Source organism: Notamacropus eugenii, chromosome 4, assembly GCF_028372415.1.
Source record: "Notamacropus eugenii isolate mMacEug1 chromosome 4, mMacEug1.pri_v2, whole genome shotgun sequence".
Taxonomy (NCBI): domain Eukaryota; kingdom Metazoa; phylum Chordata; class Mammalia; order Diprotodontia; family Macropodidae; genus Notamacropus; species Notamacropus eugenii.
This window is the reverse complement of record NC_092875.1, coordinates 354,614,768-354,642,074: the sequence shown is the minus strand read 5'-3', so window position 1 is coordinate 354,642,074 and position 27,307 is coordinate 354,614,768. Positions and strand designations below refer to the sequence as shown.

The 27,307-nt window shown below is 34.8% G+C and overlaps 1 protein-coding gene across 1 annotated transcript in view; it reads left to right on the top strand.

Annotated features, from left to right (window-relative positions):
* The window catches only part of NSUN2 (NOP2/Sun RNA methyltransferase 2), a 39,071-nt gene extending 11,987 nt beyond the window's left edge, over positions 1-27,084 (top strand). The window contains exons 7-19 of the mRNA XM_072605389.1: positions 782-974; positions 3,873-3,947; positions 5,447-5,577; positions 10,311-10,384; positions 10,967-11,097; positions 11,783-11,879; positions 16,669-16,880; positions 17,312-17,404; positions 18,632-18,767; positions 19,748-19,828; positions 20,103-20,241; positions 22,928-22,967; positions 25,030-27,084. Of these exons, the coding sequence (XP_072461490.1) occupies positions 782-974; positions 3,873-3,947; positions 5,447-5,577; positions 10,311-10,384; positions 10,967-11,097; positions 11,783-11,879; positions 16,669-16,880; positions 17,312-17,404; positions 18,632-18,767; positions 19,748-19,828; positions 20,103-20,241; positions 22,928-22,967; positions 25,030-25,393 (1,766 nt within the window). The 3' untranslated portion in view covers positions 25,394-27,084. The remainder of the gene's footprint in view (positions 1-781; positions 975-3,872; positions 3,948-5,446; positions 5,578-10,310; positions 10,385-10,966; positions 11,098-11,782; positions 11,880-16,668; positions 16,881-17,311; positions 17,405-18,631; positions 18,768-19,747; positions 19,829-20,102; positions 20,242-22,927; positions 22,968-25,029) is intronic.
* Positions 27,085-27,307: the final 223 nt, after the last annotated feature.

The window sequence follows — 27,307 nt, the reverse complement described above, 5'->3', positions numbered from 1 at the left end:
CCTCTCCACCATCCCCAAAACAAGTAGACTTGATATCTTTGAAAGTAATTTTGTAAGAGATCTTCAGATTGTTAATTAATGTTGATAGTAATCAGAGAATAGGATTATTTAGAAGCTAATCTATACTGTCCAATCCTGAAACAGTGGAGCAACTTGCCTTATGTTTTTCAGTGTTGGCCTCTGTATTTCTTTGTTATAATCTTGTTTAAATGGGCCTGCTTGTTAGCATGGATTAGTCTCTTAAGTCTGCTTCTGTTTCAATACCTTCATGAGCAGGAATTCTCTGTTTTTTGGTAGTAAAAAGCTTTGACAAAGGAGTTATATCAGGGATATTGATTTGTCTTCCTCATGCTTTCAACTAAACTAAACTCATTTGATAATTGTTTTTTTAGAAAATGTTTTAGAACAACAGTGAAGATAATTGAGGGTTGTAGATATTTACTTGCTTTTTTTATTAGACATACTAGGAGGAACTAAAGAACTGAAGTTGTTTTATTGAACAGACTTCATAATGCCACTATTTCTTTTCCCAACTTGTAGAGATCATTTGAGTCATTGACCTTAGAAAAGTGAATCCTACTTTTGACCTTATTTGTATGTAAAGTGTGTCTTTAGCTCTCCCTTATCACCTTCGCAGTGCCTTTACTAAGTTGTAAATTAAAGCTTAAGCTTTTTTCTCCCTTGAAGACATCTGGACATTCCTTATTTTATTAACTTTCCCCACTATTACCATCTGAAATTAATTTTTGTTTTATCTGACATTACAATTTTATGTTCCCAGAGGGATTTGTCATCGCTAATGATGTTGACAACAAACGCTGCTATTTGCTTGTTCATCAAGCAAAAAGGTTAAGCAGTCCTTGTATCATGGTTGTAAACCATGATGCTTCCAGCATTCCTAGACTGCAAATAGATGTGGACGGAAAGAAGGAGGTTCTCTTCTATGATAGAATTCTATGTGATGTGCCCTGCAGGTATTTTATGCTGTTTTTTTCTCTAATAATATAGTATGTTATTTACAGCACATCAGACTTTTGCTAAAATCATTAATCTTGTACACAAGGTATGTTTTTTAAAGTATTTTGGAATTCCTTTATAAAATGATTTTTAAAGTGTACCGTGAGTTGATGTGTTACCTAAGCATACACTTCTCCTTTTGGACCATGCTCTCTTTTAAAAGGGAGCATAAAATGTTTAAACTAATAATATGTCCTTGAATTAATTGAAACAATAGCTAATTTTGTTGTATATTAAAGACATTTAAGTATGATTGTTGTATCCCTCTCTTCTTGTTGTTGTGTTTGTCCTTCGTTCTCGAAGCAGATGGACTATGACGTCAAAGTGATGACATGACATGCAGTTGACTTTGATTTAGTGAGGGAAGGCTGTGCAAGGTCACCAACCTCACTTCCTTCTCCTGAGTCATCTGGGTCCAGTGGCCTGATATTCATCAGGATGACTGCAGATGGCCTAGGATGCAATGGGAGATCCTGGCCCTGTCAGGCCAAGGTCTTATCACATTCTCACTTTGAATGAGATACACTCAAATTCACATTATGCTACTACACCACAATTTACTTACTCCTTCCTCAATTCATGAGTACTTCTTTTGTTCCCAATTCTTTCCCACTACAAAAAGAAGTTCTCTAATTATATGGCTCATTTTCTTCTTTTTTAAATATCTTTGGGGTATAGACATAATAGTGGTATCTCTGGGTCAAAAAGAGTATATACAGAGTTTATGGTGCCTTTTTGGTCAGTCTTAAACTAGATCTTTGTCATTTGGTGAGGTGCCCAAATGTCTGATCTTAGGCCCACCAAGTTTCATTTTAAAGAAAGTAGGAAAGCAAGAAATAAGCTAAGTATAAAGTATCTTAAAATTCCTTTGGCTCTTTAATTACAAATGAGGTAGATTAGATCACTTCTGAAGGTTCTAAACAACTCAATTATTTAACTAATTTTAAACTGGGCTTTTAAACTAAGTCAATTGATAGAGACAACTTCTATAGCAAATTGAAGACTGCATCCCCAAGAAGTCATTATACAGCTTATATCTGAAGACTTGCATATAGATTGAAAGTATCTGAGACTAGAGTGTGTCTGTGAAATGAAAGAAGCTAGATACTATTCCATCTTTCTTTATTTCATTCCTAGCTTAGACTGAAATGTAAGTACTTTGTAAACCTCAGTGTCTGTGTCCCCTTCCTTTCCATCTAAGAATCCTTTATGTGAGGGCTCAGATGTATATGTGGGCAGGACAGAAAGGGGAAAAAGTAAGGAGAGGTTGACTTTTAAGCCATGGAGTCTCCAAGATTCCCTGATTTGGGAAAAGGGAATGAAAATAAAGGGAAAGTATCTGAAGGTGTGAGGAGAACAGCCTGGGCAGACTCTGGCACTTGATGCAGCCAACAAAAAAAGAAATATTCTACTGTTTTGAGCCCAGAGGTTTGTAGGGTTTCTAGATTCTTAAGCCACTAGGAAGACATAATCCCTCTCTTCTAGAAGAGGAGTGAAATACTTGAGACCCCAGAGCAGATCTTAAAGCCCTTGTAGTTTCATCTGATTTATATTAAAGTTGTAATGCGATAGCTTGTGGTTGGCAAAAAAACCCCAGCATAGCTTTAAAAATTCTTTGGGGGTAATACTTCAGAAAGCCACAAGATGATGACATTGCTTCATGAGCTTATATGTTCGTCATGGTACTCCATTCTGTGTGTCTCCTGTATGTTTATCTCTTCGGATGCAACCATGTCTTATGTCTGTTTAATTTTATGTCTGTTTGTCAGTTTACCAATTTTTTTTTCTCCCTGTTCAATGTATCTCAGCATGCCTGTGATTTGTTAACTCATATTCTTGTTAAGTGTTCTTTCAAGGGACTAGAGAAACATGATGAAAAAGAACACAGTCCTTGATCTCAGGAAATTTATAGTTGAATGTGTTTTAGAGGGGAGGGAGCACAGCTAGTCTCCAGAAGGTGACTTTAGGTATCACTATAGCACAAGTTTATAGAAGCCACTGTGTATAGAAGTCACTGGTGGCATGAGGTATTCAAGAAGTCCTTTCTCTGTGTTTTATGCCTTATTTCTCTGCCTCTTTGTTTCTCAGTTCCATCCAAATTTAATTAGCTGTAATTAAAATAAATTGTCATTTATTTTAATTAAATTTTTTGCTTTATTCTTATTTTTAAACGTGATGAAAACCTTTTCATTTTTCCATCTTTTAGAATAAAACCACAATTAATTGCTTTTTACTTGGGTAATTTTTTTATTGATTTTTTTTTTTTTTGTGGATCATTAATCCTTGAAAGAAAAATGGTTCCCTGCCCTTATTGTAGAAGCCAGTCAGATTTACCTATTTGTTTCTTATATTATCATGTAGAGCTAACGACAGTCTTATGTGGGGTTGTTTTCAAGCTTGGTAGATTTTACCTCAAGCCTTAAAATATGTAGCAACCTCTCACAGGTGATTTTTAAGTAATCATAGTTATTGCCAAGTAAATTAATTAAAAATTGCAATCACAATTCATGTTTTTTCATTCCAGTCTTAAAACTTTGCAGAGGGGTTTTTAGTAGTAATTACTTTCAGTTGAAAGTTAATGAGGCATTCAGAAAATCTTTATTTGTTATTTAATCATTGAATAAAGTTTTCAAATTACTCAAAAACAAAGTTACCATTCAGTTTATAGTAGACAGCACATTATATTCCAACATTTTTAAAAGATAGTGAAGTGAGTTTATTCCTAGTTTTTGCAAGATTGTTTTCAAATTGCCATTTTAGGAAAAAAAAGTCATAAGAATTTAGTCAGAAAATGTATATCTTTATTATTAACTGAGTCTGTACAGTATTTTTAATAAACAAATTTCTCTTTTCAGTGGAGATGGTACCATGAGAAAGAACATTGATGTATGGAAAAAGTGGACAACCCTAAATAGTTTGCAGCTACATGGGTAAAAATATGTGTTTAAATCATATGTAACTTTTCAGAATGAGATTTTCTTTGAAATAGACCTGTTTGACAAAATAAAGATTTGAAAAAAAAAATTATCTTAGCTAATATTCTTCAGCTTATGAAAAGGATCAGACCATTAGAAGTTCAGCTTCGAATTTTAGTGTTTTTAATAGGCCATAAAAATTGGTGATAGTCCAAATTGATTTATGAAGAATCAAAATTAGCTGATTTTGGAAACTTTTCATGAAGAATTCTTTAGTAAGCTAGTATATGGTAAATATCTTAAGTTGGAGATTACATAGAAGTCTTTACGTAAAGATTTTAAAAATCTAAACAATAGCAACATGTTGCTAACATTGATGTTACTGTGTTATTTCTGTAGATTTATCTGTTATCCAAATGACTTGTTTATTATAAATTCTAATTGTCCTTTTGTTTCTTCATTTTTTTCCCAAGATTTTTTTTCCTGTAACCTATACTCTTACATGTAGAAGTTCCATATTTACTGAATTTAAATAGTAGTGAATATGAATGGTACTACTGTATGAAGGCTATTTCCTTAGTACATTAAGTAGTCTTTCCCTGGCAATATATATAAGTATATACGTATACATATAACATGTCAAAAAAGTCAGCAGAAAATAGAATTTTTTTAATTTTTAGAAGTAAAATAATTACTTCTCTTAATATGCATGGTGTAACTATTCCTTTTAGTTTTATAGCAAGCTAATTACATTTTGGAAGTTTGCTTATTGTGATCTAGTAGGTCTCTTGGAAGCAGTTTTGAGAGTTTTGGTTGACTTTGGCTATTCGTATTGAGATCAAGCTATAGAAGATCCTAAATGTACTTACTGCAAGATTTGACACAGTGAAATTATGTTGATGTAAAACTACCCCATCACACATTTGTTAATAGTCCTATTTGCTTGTATAATGAGGTCCTATAAAAGTTAACTTGCTAAATGGTGATATTCTATAGTGGATCAACTAAGTTTCAATTCTTAGCTAAAAGAATTCTGTTCATAATTCTGAAAATACAGTTATTGACAGTGCAAGGTTTTCCTAAGCCATGCTTATCCGACTACCAGCAGATACCACATAATTTATAACCCTTTTCATTCTGGATATATAATGCATCTGTAACCAGACAAGATCTGGCTTTTCCCATGAGCATAAGTGCTAAGAGACCATAACCCAAGAGAAAGAATTCTGGAGGAAAAAAAAAATCCAATTCTAAAATACTCCATTTTACACTGTTGCTTATTTTGTAGGCCCCTGACCATTTGCTGAATTTTTTGGCTAGTTTAACAGCAAATACTAAACATGTTTTTAAAATTACCTTCATTAATCTAGTGTTTGTTTAGCTCTATTTTTATGAATTGCTCAAAGTATTTAAGGAACTAAGAAAAGAATTTTCTAGAGGACTTGTGAATTTCTTTTCTTTGGAGCGTAAGAGGGACTCCATTTCTATTTAACTAAGCTATGTTATCTTTTTAGTTTACAGCTTAGGATAGCAACACGTGGGGTTGAGCAGCTGGCTGAAGGTGGTAGGATGGTATATTCTACATGCTCATTAAATCCTATTGAGGATGAAGCAGTCATAGCCTCACTGTTGGAGAAAAGTGAAGGTAAAAATAAACATTTTAAAACGTGTACATGCATGCAGTTTATAGTTGAATAATGTGTTTAATATTTCTTGAACTACCTGGATATTTGGGAACTAAAAGAAAAATTAGCTCTGTTGTACAGTCTTGGTTTTTGTTGGATTCCTTTCCCATTGTTTTATACACATTGATTGGAAAATTGATATGGCCTAACCTTGGCTTCCATAGCCATTGGGCAGTATAAAAAATTTTAACTCTCTGTCTACATTTTTCTTTAAGCTCTTAATCTTTCCTATTATATATCCCAGTGACAAAAGTATGAAATTTTATACCTAATTTAAATATTTATTGGTACCTCAACTAATCTTTGCAAAACATTTTCCATCTAATTGTAACCATTATTGTTAGCTTTATCTGCACAGGCAATATTTACAACCTATTGTGCTCCAATTGTGCTTTTTTAAAAATTACCCATTTGTCTTTATTATTCAATAAGGTTCTCTCATCTTGAACTTTTTTTTTTATTAAATTAATTTATTTAACTTTTAACATTCATTTTCACAAAATTTGGGGTTCCAAATTTTCTCCCCATTTGTCCCCTTCCCCCACCCCAGAACACCGAGCATTCCAATTGCCCCTATCACCAATCTGCCCTCTCTTCTATCATCCCTCCCTTCCTTTGTCCCCATCTTCTCTTTTGTCCTGTAGGGCCAGATAACTTTCTATACCCCTTTACCTGTATTTCTTATTTCCTAGTAGCAAGAACAGTACTTGACAGTTGTTTCTAAAACTTTTGAGTTCCAACTTCTCTTCATTCCTCCCTCCCCACCCCATTCCCTTTGGAAGGCAAGCAATTCAATATAGGCCATATCTGTGTAGTTTTGCAAATGACTTCCGTAAAAGTTGTGTTGTGTAAGACTAACTATATTTCCCTCCATCCTATCCTGCCCCCCATTCCTTCTATTCTCTCTTTTGATCCTGTCCGTCCCCAAGAGTGTTGACTTCAAATTGCTCCCTCCTTGCATTGCCTTCCCTTCCATCCTCCCCCCACCCTGCTTATGTATTGTAAGATAGGTTTTCATACCAAAATGAGTGTGCATTTATTCCTTCCTTTAGTGAAATGTAATGAGAGTAAACTTCATGTTTTTCTCTCACCTCCTTTCTTTTTCCCTCAACTAAAGTCTTTTGCTTGCCTCTTTTATGAAAGATAATTTGCCCCATTCCATTTCTCCCTTTCTCCTCCCGATATATTTCTCTCTCACCACTTAATTTCATTTTTTTAAGTTATGATCCCATCCTATTCAGTTCACTCTGTGCTCTGTGTGTGTGTGTGTGTCTGTGTGTATGTGTGTGTTTGTGTGTGTGTAAGTGTGTAATCCCACCCACTAGCCAGATACTGAAAAGTTTCAGGAGTTACAAATATTTTCTTTCCATGTAGGAATGTAAACAGTTCAACTTTAACAAGTCCCTTATGACTTTTCTTTGCTGTTTACCTTTTCATGTTTCTCTTCATTCTTGTGTTTGAAAATCAAATTTTCTTTTCATCTCTGGTCTTTTCATCAAGAATGCTTGAAAGTCCTCTATTTCATTGAAAGACCAATTTTTCCCCTGAAGTATTATACTCAGTTTTGCTGGGTAGGTGATTCTTGGTTTTAGTCCTAGTTCCTTTGACTTCTGGAATATCCTATTCCATGCCCTTCAATCCCTTAATGTAGAAGCTGCTAGATCTTGTGTTATCCTGATTGTATTTCCACAATACTTGAATTGTTTCTTTCTAGCTGCTTGCAATATTTTCTCCTTGACTAGGGAACTCTGGAATTTGGTCACAATGTTCCTAGGAGTTTCTCTTTTTGGATCTTTCAGGTGGTTATCAGTGGATTCCTTGAATACTTATTTTGCCCTCTGGTTCTAGAATCTCAGGACAGTTTTCCTTGATAATTTCATGAATGACAATGTCTAGGCTCTTTTTTTGATCATGGCTTTCAGGTAGTCCCATAATTTTTAAATTGTCTCTCCTGGATCTATTTTCCAAGGTCAGTTGTTTTTCCAATGAGTTATTTCACATTATCTTCCATTTTTTCATTCTTTTGGTTTTGTTTTGTGATTTCTTGGTTTCTCATAAAGTCATTAGCTTCCATCTGCTCCATTCTGATTTTGAAAGAACTATTTTCTTCAGTGAGCTTTTGAATCTCCTTTTCCATTTGGTTAATTCTGCTTTTTAAAGCATTTTTCTCCTCATTGGCTTTTTGAACCTCTTTTGCCAATTGAGTTAGCCTATTTTTCAAGGTGTTATTTTCTTCAGCAATTTTTTGGGTCTCCTTTAGCAAGGTGTTGACCTGCTTTTCATGCTTGTCTTTCATCTCTCTCATTTCTCTTCCCAGTTTTTCCTCCACCTCTCTTACTTGATTTTCAAAGTCCTTTTGAGCTCTTCCATGGCCTGAGCCCATGGTATATTTATTCTGAATGTTTGGGATACAGAAGCCTTGACTTCTGTGTCTTTCCCTGATGGTAAGCATTGTTCTTCCTCATCCAGAAAGGAAGGGAGGAATTATCTGTTCACCAAGAAAGTAACCTTCTATAGTCTCATTTTTTTTTCCCTTTTCTGAGCATTTTCCCTGCCAGTGACTTGACTTCTGAGTTTTCTTTCCGCACCCACCGCCTCCAGATTCATCCAGGCAGGGCTTGGGGTCTGAGATTCAAATGCTGCTTCCCAGCCTCAGGGCTTTGGGCGGGGGCAGGGCTGATATTCAGTGTGAGATTAAGTTCTGGTGCTCAGGTTGGGGCAGGGCCACCACATGGGGCTCAGTTCCCTCAGGGGGTTTATGTGGAGACCTTCAACAATGAATCCGAGCTCCTGCCTGCTTGGGGAGCTCCTGTCCGCTGCCGCCCCCACTGCTGCCTTCTGAGGGGGCCTGAGTTATGGGGACACCCCACTCCCCTCTCGACCAGCCAAAGGAGACCCTCTCACCGACCCTTGTCACCTGTGGGTGGAGGGACCTGCTCAGCCGCTGGAGATTCTGTCCCTGAAGCCTGCTTGGATCTGCTCCTCTCGGTGCCCCGCCGCCAAGGTAGGGCTGGGCTCTGCTCCGGGTTTGGTGTGCGATGGACCTTTTGCGTCAGATTTTCAGGTCTCTGTGGAACAGAAATCTTGTCCGCTCCGTTGTTCTGTGGCTTCTGCTGCTCCAGAATTTGTTGTGAGTTCTTCTTTACAGATATTTTATGGCTGTGGGTTCGGAGCTAGCTTATATGTGTCTTTCTACTCTGCCATCTTGGCTCCTTCCCACATCTTGAACTTTTTAAAGTCTTTTCCAGCTTCAGTATTCCGTGTCTTTATTTTTCTCTACTGTTTATCTGTCTACACATTGCAAAAAAACCCTTTGAAATCATAAACATTTGCTTCTTAAAAATATTTTAATGCTAAAAAGTTTTGATAGTAATTTTTTAAACTATAATTTATGTGAATTATATGTACCTAACAAAACTATACACAGAACTACTCTGGGCCAGTTTTCTGATCATGTGGTATAATTAAGATTTTTTTAGAGGCAGCTAAAAATTTAGATTTTATTTTCTTGCTTTCATACTTTCAGGAAAGCGAAACACCAAATTACAATCCAAAGACCTTCCTTTGGTTTGATTGTCAAGGAACAAGCTCTATTTTAGAAAGATCTGTCTCAGATTTGAAGTTTCCACTTGAATTTGTAGCTTTCTCTCTTTCATTTAATTTTTCAGCTCATTTTTACAGTGTAGGCTACCTAACTCCTTAGGTCTTTGGTGCCACATACTTCTTCTTTTTAAGTATATAGCTTTCACTTATTTAGACTCCATGAGGGATCTTTAAGCAGCATCACATTTTAAATCTGAAAGGACTCTTAGAAAACATAATCCACTGCTGCCTCTGGTGGTGTATTCTTAGAAAATAATGAGTTTCCCTGAATTCTTTCCTTTCAAATACCACATCTACCCAATCATCAGGTTTTATTTGATTTTATCTCAAAAAAATCTTTCATATCCATGTCTTCTCCATTTTATGGTTACTACCACTAAGTTGGTCTCTTGGCATACAGTCTTTTACTATATCCTTTTATATAGCTACCAAATGAGTCTTGACCTCACCCCCGAATTTGGGTTTAGTCCAGCTTGCCAAACACCTGATTGTTTGGTATTTGCTCACCCAGACTGAAAAGAGAGTTTGTTGCCTCCTGCCTACGTTCCCATTTCCCACTTCCACACCAACTTCTGCAGTTGGTTCGGAATGACCAACTGTAGAAGCTAAGCTCATTACCCCTTCATTGCTATAGCAAGTGTCATCTCCTTTAGACTGCTGTAATCTACCATCACTCTTCTTCCTTAAAAGAAGGCTTATTACCTGACATAGAATTTCTTCTCTACACCCTACCATTTCTCTCATTCTTGGAGAGCTTCACTAGGTATAATACCCTCTTAAACATTCTGGCCTTTCATCCTCCTCAATTCCTTAACTCTGTTTCCTGCATTGATTTTAACCAGTCGGTTAGGTACAAATCTTAGAAAATATTCCTTGAGGCTAATAAAAGTTGAAATTAGGGTTGGAGGTTCTGTCTTCTCCCCCCAATTAAAAAAACAAACGTAGAATTTCTAATGATTTATTACAATAATTTATAACGGGAGACTTAACTAAAGTTTATTTGTGTCTACATACGTAAGCACCCATATGTATAACTTAACATGCTTAATAAGTCCTGACCTTGTTATTAACTCTTTTCTTTCTTGTGCAGGTGCTTTGGAGCTTGCTGATGTTTCTTCTGAGTTGCCAGGTTTAAAGTGGATGCCTGGGATCACACAATGGAAGGTAATAAAGAAAATATTTAAAATAGTTTAAGTGGTTTTAGCTGTAACATCATTTTTATTTCATAGAAGGATTCACCAGTGACTCAATTGCTAATACATTTAATTCAGCAACTTGAGTAATATTATATTTGGGGATAGAGATTAAGTGTAGTTAATAATGAAATAATTTGTAATTTCATGCTACAAAAATACTGGTATTATGATTTCTCAGTCACACTATGAGTTGGAAAATTGTTTTTATTCCCATCTTGTGAATTACATCCTTTTATTTTTCTAGGATAAAATATAAGCAGCTCTTTCAGTATGAAATAATTCACTGCTTAAAACTAAAGTGAGGGAGTCTGAAAGTTGTTAAACTTAAGGTTTCAGATTTTATAATTTCATTTTTATGCATATTTTTCCTATGAGTTACTATGAAAATTCTGGTGCTTTTAGTCTCTATCCTCATAGTTTAGTTTTCAATACAAATGTGAACTTAATACCGGTAATGATAATTATAGTACTTTTCCCTCTGTGCTTTTTAATATTCAGACAGCATTGTTACACTCAGTTGTGATGTGTTTTGTTTTGTTTTTTCCTGCAGGTAATGACAAAAGATGGACAGTGGTTTGCAGATTGGAAAGATGTGCCTCAGAGCAGGCATACTCAAATTCGCCCTACTATGTTCCCCCCCAAAAATGAAGAAAATTTAAAGAAAATGAACTTAGAACGTTGGTGAGTTTGCATATATATTGGTAATTGTATGTATTGTTTTACGTGCTTTTATTTTAGCTTTGGAGGTTTGAGATGAAAAGGTTAGGTGAGTGTTGGTTATTTACAGAAGCTTGGGACCTTTGGTGACTTCTCTTACCTTTCAGTTTTGTACAATCTGTATATCAGTTTCTCTGGTCACACTCAAGATGTGTAGAAGTATTTGCAGGTGCAAGGACTCATCCTTGCTTGAGGTACTTATATTCCCTGTACACATGCCTTAAACTTGTATTCAGTTTTTGCTTCTATACCTTATTCTTGGTAGGTAGGGAAAGGAAGCAAGCTATTGAAATCATGACAACGTACAAGTGAAAGGGATCAAAATTATTTGAAAGAATTCTGAGTTCTTACATGATTGGGAGTTATGGTCATTATTTTGTAATGAACTGATAGAAAAGTCATGATACTGGTGGCAAATGTATTTAAAGCACTTCTTAGTAAAGTAATTGGACTGCCAAATTTATGAGTGACAAAATTTCAGTACTATACAGTTATTTGCTCCACTATGCTACTGGGAGTTGTGGGTTTTGTGTCTTTTTAACCACCATGACCAGCTCTCAGATAACAGATGGGATATTTTTATGCATAAAAATAATTTACCAAATAGATTAAATATCTTTAATGTGTTTGTTTTTTGTTTTTTAATTAGTTTTCGGATATTGCCACATCACCAGAACACTGGAGGGTTCTTTGTGGCAGTATTAGTCAAGAAATCTTCAATGCCCTGGAATAAACGTCAGCCCAAGGTAAAAGTTATTCTTAGAACAAGTTGAAACAACTGTACTAAGCACAGTTGTACTCTACAGCTGAAACTAACGAGTTCAGGGAAGACAGGATGTATGGGGATTGTGAAGGAGGAGGCTATGAGAGACTTGTCTACCCTGTCTGGTAAACTTCTCTACAGGTATTAGGTGTTACTATTACCTTTGCATTATCTACCTCAATGAGGAGAAAAAATACAGACTCAAAAGAAGTGAATTCTTAGTCACTAGTATTATTAAACCGTAGGCTAGGTAACACTTGACAGGGATGCTATCCATAAAGGTAATGAGTAGTCATGACTTTTGTAACTGAATACTACTTGTTTTGTAACATAATTTTTTTTTGTTTGTTTTCCTTCAAGTTGATCCCCAAAGTATATGAGAGGAGACTTTTCCTTTTTATCCTGCAAATATGAGTTTTGGTAAACAAGTCTGTTGCCACTTAGTCCTTTATGATTGTGTGAATTTAGTCTTGTTTTTTTCCCCCTCCAGAATTAAAATATTTTCAGTGTATATTTCATTGGAAGCCTTCTATTTGACTTTTTTGTCCACTTTAATTACCTTTTTTTGGACTGAACTCCTGACTACTAACACTGCATACAACATATGATTGTAGGAAATACAATGATGCCCATTTTGGAATAGATTGACTTGTCTATGAAATAAATAAAAGACCAGCTTGTGAATATTGATTTAAAAAATGTTGAGCTTCCTTTAATATAGTTGGTTAGAGTTCATGACTTTCATTCCGTGGCAGAGAATATTCATACTAGAGGTTTTAATTAGAAGTCTTTGTCTGATTTGAATGGAATTCGTGTCTGAAGCTTGACTAAACACTGTCTCAGATACAAATCTGATGGAAATGTTAACTATCTATAGCTGGAGTTTACAGCTTATATTCTAGCATTTATTAGACCTTAAGAAAGCAATGCAGTGCAACAAAAGTCCTGGACTCAGATTTGTAGAGTGAGTTTGTATTCTAGTTGTGCTAGTTGTTAACCTTAGTTTCTTGCTCAAGAATTCTCTCTAAAGGTTCTTTCAAAATCTTATAAATCTTTCCATCTGTAAAGCAAAGTAGACTATGTTATCTTTTTCAAAAAATTTATTTTAAATATATTATTAATCTCCAGGGTCTCCCTTCTAATCCTCCCATTTCAGCCCCTGGTCCTTCCCCCCAATTGAGAATACAGGAACAAAACCCATTACAAATATGTATAGTCAATCAAAATAAATTTCCATACTGGCCATGTCCAAAAAAAAATTGTTTCTGAGATCTGAGACCTTTGTTTCTCTACCACGAGGTGGATAACATGTTTCGTCATTAGTCTTCTAGGACCCTGATAAGAATTCAATCCAATAGTATGCCATTACATTCATAAGCCATAACTTGTTCCAACTTATGGGCACAAAGAGCTTTAAATATTTTTTGTATATTCTTAGCATTTGTTTTGCTTAAAATAATTTCCATCCTAAATATATCTTCTCTCTGATTCTTCCTTCCCTACCCCCTCACTCTCCTTCCCTTCCTGTTTCACTATTGAGTGAAAGGTATTTCTGTACCCAGTTGTGTGTGTGTACATGCACATATGCACATGCATGTGTGCATATGCATTGTGTTTCCTTCAGATTCAGGTGAGGTTCAGGTGACAGTCACTCCTCCCAATATATTCCTCCTTGTTGTTTGTATGGATGGTCCACTTGTGCACCGTGATTATGTGGGATAATTTTTCCTTTCATTTTCTCAATCTTCTTTTCCTTCTTCTACTGCCCAGTGAACATTCCCAGACCTTGTCTTATTGACAACGTCTTTTTGACTCTGATGCTAGTAATGTCCAAAAGGAACATGTTCTTATGTTTGAATATAAGCAGTTTATCCTCATTTAGTCCTTTGTCATTGTTCGTTCATACTTACCTTTTTATATCTCTTTTCTCTCCTATATTTGAACTTTGAAGTGTGTGCAATTCTGGCCCTTTCATCAGGTTTGCTTGGAAGGATTCTGTGTCATTAAAAATACATTTTTTTCTCCTTTAGGATTATAATTAGTTTTGCTGGGTAAGTTGTTCTTTGACTGTATGCCCATATCCTTTGCCTCCAAGAATATCATATTCCACGTTTTCTGGTGGTGGCTGCTAAGTCATGTGTGATCCTGACTGTGGCCCCTCAGCACTTGAAGTCTTTTTTCTGGCATCTTGCCCTATTTTTTCTTGATATGGAAGCTCTAGATTTTGGCAGTGATATTTCTGGGAGTTTTTATTTATTCATCCATTTATTTCAGGAGATGAGAGGGGTAGATTCTTTAAATTTCTACTTTATCCTCTGGTTCTAAGAGATCTGTGTAATTTTCTTTTCTTTTTTTTTTTTTGGAAATACAATGTCTAGGCTGTTTTTGGTCATGGCATTCAGATAGTCCAGGGATTCTTAAATCTTTTCCCCCTTGATCTCTTTTCTGGGTCACTTGTTTTTGCTGAGATACCTTACATTTCTATCTATTTTTTTCAGCCTTTTGATTGTGTTTTAATATTGTTACTTTGTAGAGTCATTGGCTTCTATTTGGGCTGTTCTAATATATTGGGAGTTTGTTGCTTGGGTAAGGTTATATACTAAGCTGTTAATTTTCTTTCCAGTTCTTCTATAGCACTCACTTGTTTTCCAGTTTTTTCCTCAAGTGCTTTTGTTCTATTATATTAAAAAAAATTGTAACTTTTTTTTTTTTTAAAGCTCTTGCTTTAAGTCTCTGTTAGGAATTCAGTTGACTTTGTGCCTTATGCTGTTATTTTCTGAGGCTTTTGCTCACAGATGTTTTGGAGTCATTTTCTTTTTGCCTTTGTGTCTGGAGTATCCCTGCCACTGCAGTAGTTTATTGTGCTGGGTTCTTTTATATTTGCTCATTCTTCTAGCCTCCTTCCTGACTTTGGACTTGAAGTTAGGGCTAGATTCAGCCACACTTCTGGAGGGAAGGTCTGGGCAGGTCCTGTTGCTGCCTTCCTGTGGTTGATTGTTGGGTTGTTCTATGATATCGGGCATAAGCTGAGGAGCTTGGAACTTTCATTGCTCCCAAAGTGATCTGATATGGGACAGAATCTGATTGCTGTTGCCTTCATCTGAGCACTGTGAATTCTGACCTAGACACAGGGCTGAGCAACAGATTTCTGCTGCATTCAATACCTGTCAGCTTAGCTGGGAAGTTCTCTTGGTTCAGAGTGGCAGAATTCCCTTTGGTCTGGCATTCCTGCTTTGATTATTCCTCTGCTGGCTGAGCACTATACCAGAAGTGAAACCCTGCTCTGTATCTAGTTTCTGAACCACCTCAGTGCTGCTTCTGGCTTCTGAACTCCTTCCTTTCTTGATACTTTATCTAGGGATGTTACTCACCCCCATCTGTGACCCAGAGCTGAATAATAGGACACAAAGCTGTTAGTTGACACTGGTCTCTCCTTTATGATGACCCAAAATGAATCTGGGGATATCTTGCGTGTCTGGAACCTCTTCTGGCTGCTGTGTGGCCCTCACTAGGTGCTATGTACCCATGTCTGAAGACCTCCCTGTCTGTCTCCTGTGCCAACCCCAGCTGGACAAAGGACTCATTGTGACTTTTTCTGGATTTCCCCATCAGGATTCAGTGTGGTGCATTTTCTGAAAGTTTGGAGTTTGTTGAGGGGAGCTCACTGCAACTCAGTCCTTCCTACCACTGTCCCCTCTTCCAGGGCTACATTATCTCAATCCCTTTTGGAAATGCCTTCATTAAAACATAATTTTTAAATGATTTCTGCTAACTTTAAAAAATATTTGAAGAGTCTCTGGATGTTTTGCAAAAGTGGAATTGAAGCTTTTGTCCCTGTTAATTCAAAGTCCTTTATAAATAAATAAGTCTTTCAAATTCCTTCTAGTTTATTTCTGAGAAACCTTTTTTTCCTTTTCAGATGAGTTTGGTTTCATATTTATGAAAATTCAAAATTTGTAAAGATAATATGTATCTATTACATATAGACTGGCAAAATGATCTACGTATGTTAAATGCTGCTTGTAACTGTGAGAGCTGGAGTTCTTAATCTGGAAACTATGTTCTTTTACAAAAAATTTTGATAGCATTTTGTACAATTGGTTTCCTTTGTAATCCCACATATTTTATTTTACACATCTAAAAATATTATAAGAAATGGGTCCATGGATTTCATCAGACTGTCAGAGGTATCCATGACACAAAGGTTTTAAGAAACCCAGTCCTAGAGACTTTTTTGAAAATCTAAATGGTTTTATCCACTGGTTTCCCATTTTTTCATATATGTGTGTGGCAGGCATATGTACACATACACCCCACCTCTTCAACTTGTTAGACTTGATTTCTCCATAGAACCTTCTGTAATCATTTAGTGTCATGTACATTTTGGTATGTACACAAGTATATGATGTACTTGCTTTTATTTTTTAAACTGTGTCTGAATCGTAGGCATGTGAACATTTCAAGTTTTCTTCATTAAAAGAAGCACTAATTTTCAGATTCTTGCTGCATTTTATTCATATCCAGTATTGGGATGGAGCTCGTTTCCCACTTGAAAAGTTTAATTCATACACAATACCTGTATTTCAAACCCTTATTAATGCTTTCAGGAAAAATACAAATTAAGATTGAATGAGGGAGATATGTCATTTGATGGCCAAGGTCCAGTTTAACCTTGATTCTCTGCATTGGAATTGCTGATTTGCACACAGGTAATACAAGTTGAAGTTCTGTTTATGTGCAGTGTATATCTAACTCTGATGGTTCTCTGATAGCTACAGCGGAAATCTCCTATAGATACCGGAGAAGCTGCAGAATCTAGCCCTTCAGTCCCTGTAGAGATGACTGCTTCAGCCCCTACAGAAACAAGTCTCACAGTTTCTGCAGAAACCAGTGACATACCTATTAATGAGACAGAAGGGGAAGAAACCATACAAGGAACTCAGCATTTAGAGAGTGACATAAACAAGAAAGATGGTGTATGTGGGTAAGCAGTTCATATCCTCGTTTGAATGTTTTTGTAGTTTCTAACACTAGTGTTAAATTGGATGGAATCTGAGAAGCACACTTTAAAAAATATACCTACATTCTTTTCTTTGGGTGGAATAGAGCAGTAAAAAGTACACACTTACTTGGCATAGAAGTTAAAGTTAGAAGTCCTATTTTCTAGTTTGTGGTACTTCCCAATTTATTTTCTAAGAATTTTTTTCTCTTCTTTGCTTGAAGCCTGTAAATTTAACAGACTGGTCAAAATCAGATTTCTGTCAATAGCTTGTATATATGTGAAGCTTGGGGGAGGGGAGTGTGGAAAGGTAGAAGAGGAGAATTTGAGAATATATTCTTGCTATTTTATTTAAATAGTTTTAATTACCATGATGATTAATTACAGATTGTTGATCTTATCACATAATACTTTAGCCCACCCCCATCAAAGAAAATGAAGTTATTTGGATTTAAAGAAGATCCATTTGTATTTATTCCTGAAGATGATCCATTATTTCCACCTATCCAGTAAGAATAATTTGTTGTTGTTTTTATTTTAATGAATTAACAATTAATGTGTCGTCATAAGCTAAAGATTGTTCTCATTTTAGGCTAGATTCTAAAAGACATCATATTAATATACCTTTTTCATGAAAGGACTATCAAGTTAATTCAGATAAGATGAGAAGTCTTATGTTAGTGTTTAATGTGGTAAAAATATTGGGGTGTTTGCCACAGCTGTTAATAAATTTGTAATATATGAAGCAGAATAAAAATAGATTTTATCTGAAAAAGTACAGTTTGTGTCCTACGTTAATAATAACTTCTTAACTTTAATGTTCAAGTTGTCTAGTATTGTCAGCCAGAATCCTTCCTTGAGTTTTGAAGTACTTTTCTATTGAATATTTTTATTTTTCTTTAAACAGACCATATTAATTAAACCAATCACACCTCAAGTGGGAATTCGTGTTCAGTTTTATGTCAAACATAAGCCCATCAGATAAATTATCCTTATCACATGTGAAAATACTGTGTTTTATTTGACACTTTCTTAAAGGTACTAAATATATTCAGATTGCTATTGGGAGACTTTTCTAAACTATGTCAGCTTTTAATCCTAACAATAATTGGAGGTTTTTAAAGGTTTTAATTGCCCAGCATTGTTTTCTTGGATAACCACAGCAGCTTGATCTGCCCCTTACTCTTTTAATCATTAATTTTTCTAATTTTCTTTAGACAAAGTATGCTCTGGTGGTTCATAATTAGTATCTTGCATAAGCATCCCTAAAAACTTTGGTATTGTGTGATGTTGTAGGTAAAATGTTAGCAGTGGTGTCAGTTTCTTCTTGCTATCCATTTCTAAACATTACCATCTTGCATTCTTTTTCTGGGCTGCTCTCAGGGCCATTTTCCTGGCCTTACTGGTGCTATTGCTTGGGTCTGTTATGGTAGGTGGGTGATTTTTTTTTTTTTTGGCAATGTTTCTTAAAAGGACATTTTACTATATATGTGAAAATACAATTGCTTTCAGCCATAGGTAGCACAAATGAATCTTTACTTTGGAACTAGTTGTGATTTAAGGAGCAAAATAACCCTGAATTATCATTTAAATGTTTAAAATCAAAACCTGTAGTAGAGAGCAGTCATATCTCTTCATATATGATATATTTGGAAACAGTTTGGAACTTATTAAGCAGTCATAATTTAATGAATTCCGAACTCAGAGGCATATAAAATACATTATTTTGTTTGCAGGAATTTTTATGCTTTGGCACCTTCATTCCCAAAGATGAATTTATTGACTCGAACCCAAGAAGGGAAGAAAAGACAGTTGTATATGGTTTCTAAGGAGCTGAGAAATGTGCTGCTGAATAATAGTGAGAGGATGAAGGTATAAGTCACTTAGCATTTCAATGATTAATGTATAAATATGGATATTTGCCTCTTAAGTCTACCCAATTTTTTACCTTCCTTATTTTGGAAACCAGCCTTGACTTCTACAGATATAAATGTAGTTTGTGAATGTTAATAACTAAGAACTATCTTTGTGTTTTTAAGTGTAGGTAAAAGTTACTGGCAATGCTAAAATTTTCTCTATTGTTTTCAAAGTAATTAGTGGTTAATTTACCTTAAGATTTATAAGTTTTAAAGGTTTAAATAAAACTTAAAAATAACATTTTATGGATGCTTATACTAGAGCATTTTGTACTAGTAACTTCATATAATGTGGTTCTTAAAACTTGTATCACCAGACTTTCTCATACTGGGCTATAACATAGCTTCTTCCACTGAGAAAGAGATTGGCAAAATTATTCTGAAGCTAAAGAATGGACAGTAGCATAAGCTTTCATTCATAGGCTACATTTCTACTCTTTTTGTTATATTCCTTTATTCTTTTCTTTCTTCTTTCATCACAATCTTCTCTGTCGTAATTATTGGACCTAAATACAGACAACACATACAGGAAAATCTCACCTTTTTGAGAGGCAACATGTTCTCTTGGAAAATCACATAAGCTTTCTGGACCAGTTTTGAACTTTTTTGTGTTGTTAAGATCCCTTCTAGATCTAAATCTCTAATTTGCTTCTTCTACAAAGCATTGAACCTCTGAGCCACCCTCTCTAAGGTCATGTTGTAGAAAGATACCACATTTGAATTAAAAAAAAAATCCCCATTTCATAATTGATAGGCCTGCTTCATCAGTTTTCTTCCCCTATTTTTACTTGTGTTTTTAGAAGGGAAGAACAAATTGGGACCCATTTTATTCCATCATATCGTCAATAAAAGTGAAAATGTTTCCTCTTTGCATCTGACTACACACCCTCAAATTTTATAATTCCCAAACTTCAAGTATGTTTTTATCATTTGCAGGTTATTAACACAGGGATAAAAGTATGGTCTCGGAATAATGATGGTGAACAGTTTGGTTGTGCATTCCGCCTGGCACAAGAGGTAACTCAGAAATTCCTGATTTCTGGTCACAGAATTTTGCAAATTTTTCAGAGCTAGTTTCTGAATGCAGAAACTAACTTGCCAAATACCACATTTCAGACCTCAGGTGCATCTTTCCCAAGGCTGAAATGAAAACACTATAATACTTTAATTTTATTAGGATTCAGTATTCAAAGATATCTTGTTTCTTAATTTTAAAAGATGTGTGTTAGATTTTTTTGTTTGTTTAAGATGAAAATGATGACATTGTGATGATCTTTCTTTATTCCAACAGGGAATATATACATTGTATCCATTTATTAATTCGAGAATTATTGTTGTGTGTATAGAAGATATTAAAATTTTATTAACCCAGGAAAACCCATTTTTTAGTAAATTTAGCAGTGAGACACACAGACAAGCTAAAGATATAGGTAAGTTTTTATTATATGAACTGTGGAAAAATATATCAAATGTAGTTAATTTAGATTGGCAATTATGCTTTATAAAATAGAGACTTTTTTGCTTTTATATTTTCTCATGCTAAATTAAAATCATGTCATGTTTTCAGTTATATTTTCTGTCTTTCTGTAAAGAAGGCTTTTATTGATTATATCAATATAGTTAATACTGGCACTTTGTTTAGACAAATCTGATTCTTCTGTTTGCTCAAAAATGTTTTTCTCACAACCATTATTTGTACCAGTGAAAGTGCTCTCATGAGCAAAGGTTTTGTAACTAACCTTAGATCTCCTAACCTAGAATTTGACAACCAGGACTCCTCACCTGTTGTTAACATTTTCTTAAGAAGAGGGGAAAAAAAGGTGTATTGTTTCAAGTTCAGTTCAAAAAGCAATGCTCTGTGCATACAAAGACAAAAATTAAAGTCAGCCCTCAAGAAGCTTGTTTTCCCCTTTAAATTATCCTAAGCATTCACTTTATTAGTGACTGGAGTTTCCCAAACAAGTTTACTTGTTATAACTTCACCTGCCAGATACAGTTTTCTTTGATGCTATCTTCCCTAAAACTCTCCAAAGACACTTAGAAAATAGTTTGGTGGAATATCAGTCCAAAAAAAATTGTAGTGCCTTTTTTTTTGCTTTATGTAAAAATAACAAAATACTCCCCTGTTAGAAATAACACATGTAATGTAGAATGGTATTTTAAAATCTCAAAGTATTCTGGAAGCATGTAAGAAAGGAACCTGAATGATGGAACAAAGTCTTACGTGTAAATGTGTAAACATTAATTAGATATGATATGTAAATATTCATCTTAAGCTATGTTTCATTTGACATTTTGAACATTATTATTTAGATGAAATAAAATGAAAAATTATTACATCCTCTCTGTAAGGTAGTTTATAAAGTACTGAAGATCTTACATATAATTGAGCCTTATTTACAGCTTGTTTTTAATTTTTGTATTTCATGCACTTGCCTGTTGATAAGAACTTCATATTTCTTAAAAAAGAAAAACATTTTTTTCCTCTAATTTTTGCTCATTCTACCCCTATTCCTTTATTCCATCTGATTTAGTCTCTTTCATCCTGTATTTCTGATTCAATTTCATATAAACTAAATGGTAATGATTATTTCTCTTTTGTGATGAGCATGCAGCTTTTAATGGTCCTTAGAAAGTACAAAAGATTTTAAGAAATGTCATGTTGAAATTTTCCAGTAAAAAGATTTCCAAGGGTTATTTCAGATTTGGTTGCTTTTTTAAAAAGTGGTACACTCAATTATTACAGTACTAGCTAGAGATAGCATTATTGTAGAGTGTGTGATGCTTTTGAGATAGCATTTAACTTTTTCATTTGGAGTAATTAATCTTTATATTTTCTTCCTGCCTTCTGTTTATCGGTGGCTCTTTGCTTCTTAAGAGTGCCAGATTGCTTTCATTCCCTGTACTCGGTCATTTGCCAGATATTTCACTTGTATCTCTTTTCATTCCCTCTTTCACTGCCTTAATCTAGGCACTCCTCACCAAACCATGTTTTAGCTCTACTTTCTTACTCCGGTATCTTTGACTCTGTCTTGCCCCTAAGGTGCCAGATACTCCTTCTGATGGATCAGGTTTATTTTGTTTGGCCCCATATAACAGAACGAGCAATAATGAGTGGAAGTTGGAAAGAAGCAGACATAGGGTTAATGGAAAGGAGAACTTCCTAACAATTAGATGTCCAGAAGTGGACTGAGCTCTCTCAGGAGTTAGGTGGGCTTATCCCCAAGTAGAGATCTTTAAGCCAAGACTTGGATGACCATTTTTTCAAGTTTGTTGAAAGACAGAATTTCATAATTCAGGACCTGGAATCAAGAAGGCCTGGATTTCTCTTCTGTGAACTTGGTCATGTCTCTTAACTTCTCTGTACTTCAGTCTTCTAAGCTGTAAAGTAGAACTAATGAAACTTATAGTACCTACCTTATAGGCAGATGAGATGTGTGTGTGTGTAACGTACTGGTTTGTAAAATCTGTTGATATTAATAAGCTCCTTGGTATATGGGATTTTTTTTTAATTTTGTCTTTGTATCCACAGAACCCACCTCAATGCTTTGCATATATTAGGTACTTAATAAAAAGCTTGTATTGGATTATGTAGGAAGTCTTTGTTCCTATACAAGTTTGATTAGATGACCTCTTAAATTTGTTTCCATCCCTGAGGTTCTGTGATCCTAAAATATTATTTTCAGCATCTTAATTTCCCACTAAAATCATACTCACCACCGGATTTTTTTTGCAACATCAGATCAAATGTCCCTGTTGGAATTTCAAAACCCTTAATCTGGCTTTGTTGTATCTATCATCATATTTTTAAAAACATCCAAACTTTCCTTGACTACTCTATCCTTCATTAATCTCCCCTTTTTGAATTCCTGTAACATATCTGTACCATCATTTTACCCTTTAATTTTATAGTGTATTATATTGTTTGAATATTTTGTGTGGACACCATGTCTCCCTAGATAGATAATAAACATCTTCTTAAAGGCATAGTCCATCATTTATACTTCGTCTGTATCCTCCACAGTGCTGGGTACATTGTAGGTTGTCACTAAATAATTTTTGACATTGTTTAAGCTAAAAATGGTACTAAGTAAATATCTTTGATTTCTCTTCCAGCTAAAGGAAGCATTGTCCTGAAATATGAACCAGATGCTCAGTAAGTAGATAAATGTCCTTTGATTAAATGGTTAGGTGGAGGATTTAGAGTTTTCATTTGTGAGAGGGTATTTTTAAATGGTAGGAATTTGAATGATTTTTACTTAAAATGAAATTTTATTTAAAATTTTATTTAAAATAATTTAAATGTAAATACTGAAAAGCTCTCCACTACTGGGAACATTGAAAACTGAACTTTTATCCACTCTGTTAGCATATGTATTGCGGTCAGTCACTGTTACCAATGCACTTTGAGGGCACCTTGATAAAATTGCCAGCTTAAAACTGCCTCTGGATTTATTTAACTCTAGAAGAAAAATCATTCCCCAGTACCTTAAACAGAAATAAATCTTAAAAATTCTTAATAATGTCTTTAAAAGAATTTTATTTCTTTTTGTTGAATCCTGTCTGCATAAGTAGCAATAGAACTGCAAACTAACAGTACTCTTGACTGGAAACGGCTTTTTTGTTTTTTCTTCAGCTCAGATGGCAGGTTCTTAGGTTGAAAGTACAAAAATAAAGTGAGTGCTTTGTAAGTTTTTAGGAAATAACTGGAAAATTACTTCAAAATCTTAGAATTTTTGTCATCATCCTCCTTTCTATTGTGAACTTAACCAGGGACAGGCTCTGCTAGTCCTTCCTCTTTATGCCATTTTGATCACAGCATCTTTGTTTTGAAATTATTGATTGTCTTCTATGTGCATCCTGCTAATGCCAACAATGAGGGTAACTCAGGCATGGCTCCTGATCTTAAGACCCTAAAACCCAGATGAGATTTAAACAGGTGGAAATGATAAACAATGCAAGACACAATAGGTGATTAAACACCAAAACATGTCGTATGGACAAGAAATAAGTGCTGTAAGAATTCAGAAAAGAGATTTTAATGTGCATTTGTTGTGAAAGAGCCTCATCAAAGAGATAGAGAAGTTGAGCTGGATCTTGAAAGATGTGTATGATCTAGATAATCAGAGCTGTATAGTAATGGGAATGAACATGGTATGATACATCCAGGAAACAAGGATTAATGTGGTTAGAACAGAGCTTGTTTAATTTCAAGTAGGGAAAGAAAGTAACTTCATTGGTTGGAATGCTAGATTGGGAATTTGGGACTATATTTTATTCACACAGAAAAGAATTAGAAGTTTTAAAGTGGGCTAGTGATGTGATGAAATCGGTTACCTCAAGACCTTTATTTTGGCACTGTTATTTAGATGCATTGGAGGAAACCATTTAGGAAGAATTGAGCTAGGATGGGAACGGTGGGAACAGATAGAAGGGGATGATGAGTGAGGCATTCTGTGGAAAATTTGACAGGATTTGTTATTTAAATGAAAATTGTCTCTGAAGTGTGGGAGAAGGGATTTCATTAACAGAAAGAAGAAAGTTGGGGGAAAACAACTTCTGAGGGAATAGAACAAGAGAGAAAATGAATTCATTTTTAAGACACATGAAGTGTAGGATCTTAGAATTCTAAGACTGTATGATCTAAAAAACAGTTGCTAACCTACATTGGTAGTGAGGATTTCTTCACAATTTCAAAGATTTGGTTTTTTTAATCAGTATACTCAGTAACAAGTATTTTGATGTATGTGTGCAAAAAGTGTAGGGTTGGATTGATTTTTTTTTTCTTTTTGTTTTTTTTCCATTAAAAACATTGTCCATTGTGACCTGGTGATTGGCTTTTTAGTTTAACGTAAGGATTAGAGACTGGACTGTGATTCCTTGCATAGGGATTTCCTACTGAGGTGCTGTCCTTGTCATCATGGCTTGGCACCTTCTCTTCCACTCTATGCTTAATTCATCATGGGCAGCACTGAGAAAGGACAGGACTTGCCTATGTCAGAGGCAGGAATTAAATCCTGGCTCTGAGGCCTGCTCACTGTCAGCTGTACCACACTTTGTAGTTCATCACATGAAAGTGACTTGAGCTCTTTAAAGGAAAATAATATGTTATACAGTCATTGACAGTTTTGCTGTTGTATCATGTACTGCATCTTTTAACTTTTCAGTTACTTCAGTGTTCATATGAAAAAATGATTATTTTCACATTTTGGATATAGGAAACCAGATACTCTTCAGTGCCCTATTGTGCTGTGTGGATGGCGTGGGAAGACTTCAATTCGTGCGTTTGTGCCCAAGAATGAACGGCTTCATTATCTAAGGATGATGGGTGTGGAGGTGTTTAGAGAGAAGAGAAAAGAAGAGTCTTCAAATAAATTAGAAGAGAGCCAGGCCATTGCCAAACAGATGGATAAGGAAATGGATATGGAATGCAGAGTAAAAGAAGTGGTCAACTCAGATGCACAAATAGAAGATGAATTGGATGAGTTGATGCAGGAACCACTGGAAAGTGCACTTGATGAAACTGAAAGTAAAACAGGAAATGACCAACCACAAGATTCTAAAAATCAAGCCCAGTGTTGACTGTAGTAATACCAAAGACTCAATGCTTTTTAGTTCATATCTGTCTGCCTTGCTTTGTTGAGTTAAAAATCTAGGACTTTGATTTGTTTGGAAGTAAATTTTTAAAAATATATTACAGAGAGACACAAACATACACAGCCCCTCATTTTTCTCTTGTATGGAGCTTAAGGTATTTTCCAGCTGCTTATAAAATAACTGCTTTTCTTGGCTCCTTTGTTTTTATGACACTGCTGGTTTTGGTCTGTCTAATGCCAGCAATGGACTTTGCACCAGTCAAATCTTATTTCCATTGTAAAGCCTACTTATGAATTTCCATTTTTTAGAACCCTTTTTTTGTTATGCCTCTATTTGTTGGAAAGAATTCTTATAAAGTACAGATGAATGGATCTTAAGGTCCATTAATGATTTTTAAAATACATGCATACATATATACATACACATAGAAACTTGTGTATATATATGACCCTTATGAAAATTGCTGTTTGCTTCAATAATTGTGTAAGTTGCACATTTTAGTGGTACATTTTTATGCAATGAGGTTAATATCTGAGTTTTCAGGTAACCATTGTACCTTTTGAAATAAAGGACAAGTAAACTTTTTCTCAGAATACTTTCTTACGTATTGTGATTTTGCTTACCAGTACAAAATGATCTTATTTAACTGAATCTTTTATATGGTTCTGTTTTTATTATTAGTACCTTCACTTCTTTTTCTAAATTTCAAGTTCTTAACTCTATACAGTCTGACTTGCAACTTCATCATTCATAAAGCTGCTTTCCAAAGTTATCCATGATCTCTTACTTGGCAGATTCAATGAACTTTTCTCAGTTCTCAACTTCTTGGATCTTTGTAGCTTTTGATACTGTCAGTCACACATCACACTCTTCATTGATACTCATTTCTCTGGACTTTCATGATGACTTCCATGACAATTTTTTCTCTTGGTTTTCCTCCATGTTGATCACTTCCTTTGCTGATTCTTCAGGTCACATCAGCTAACTATGGGTATCCCTCTTCAGACTGCCTTCCCTCTTACCTTCTCCCTCTATAGTATTTCACTTGGTGATATATCAGCTCCCATGGATTAACTTTTATATGACTGAAGATGCAGGGAAAGGACTTATGTACAAAAATATTTATAACAGCTCTTTTCTGGGGGCAAAGAAATAGAGAATGAGGGGATGTCCATCCATTGGGGAATGACTGAACAAATTGTGTTATGTGATTATGATGGAATACTGTTGATACTATAAGAAATGCACAGGATGCTCTCAGAAAAATTTAGAAAAACTTTCATGGGTTGATGCAAAGTGAAATGTACTGTGTACAAAGTAACAGCAATATTGTAAGATGACCAGCTATGAATGACTTAGCTATTCTTAGCAATACAATAATCCAAGACAACTCTGAAGGACTTGGGATGAAAAATGCTTTCTATCCCCAGATAAAGAACTGATGGTGTCCAAATACAGACTGAAACATACTTTGTGTGTGTGTATATTTTCTTTGTTATGGATATGTTCTGCATGACTATACATGTATAACCTGTATCGTATTGCTTGCCTTCTCAATAAGAGGACTGGGTGGAAGGGAGAGAATTTGGAACTCAGAGTTTTAAAAACAAATGTTAATTGTTTTTACATGTAATGGGGAAAAATAATATAAATAAAATAATGAAATTTGAAAAAAATTTAAAAATCATTAAAGTCTAACTTGTAAAAGTGAACATTTCTTTTAAAATCAGATAGATAACTTTAAAAATCGGGAAATAATTTTACTTTATCAGTACACTTTTATATGGAAAATCCTTAATCCAGTTTTGAGAACTTATTACTAAAACTTAAAGCTTGAATTTTACACACTAGATACATTTGGAAGCCAGTCATGTACGTATATATGTAGTTCTTAGAGAA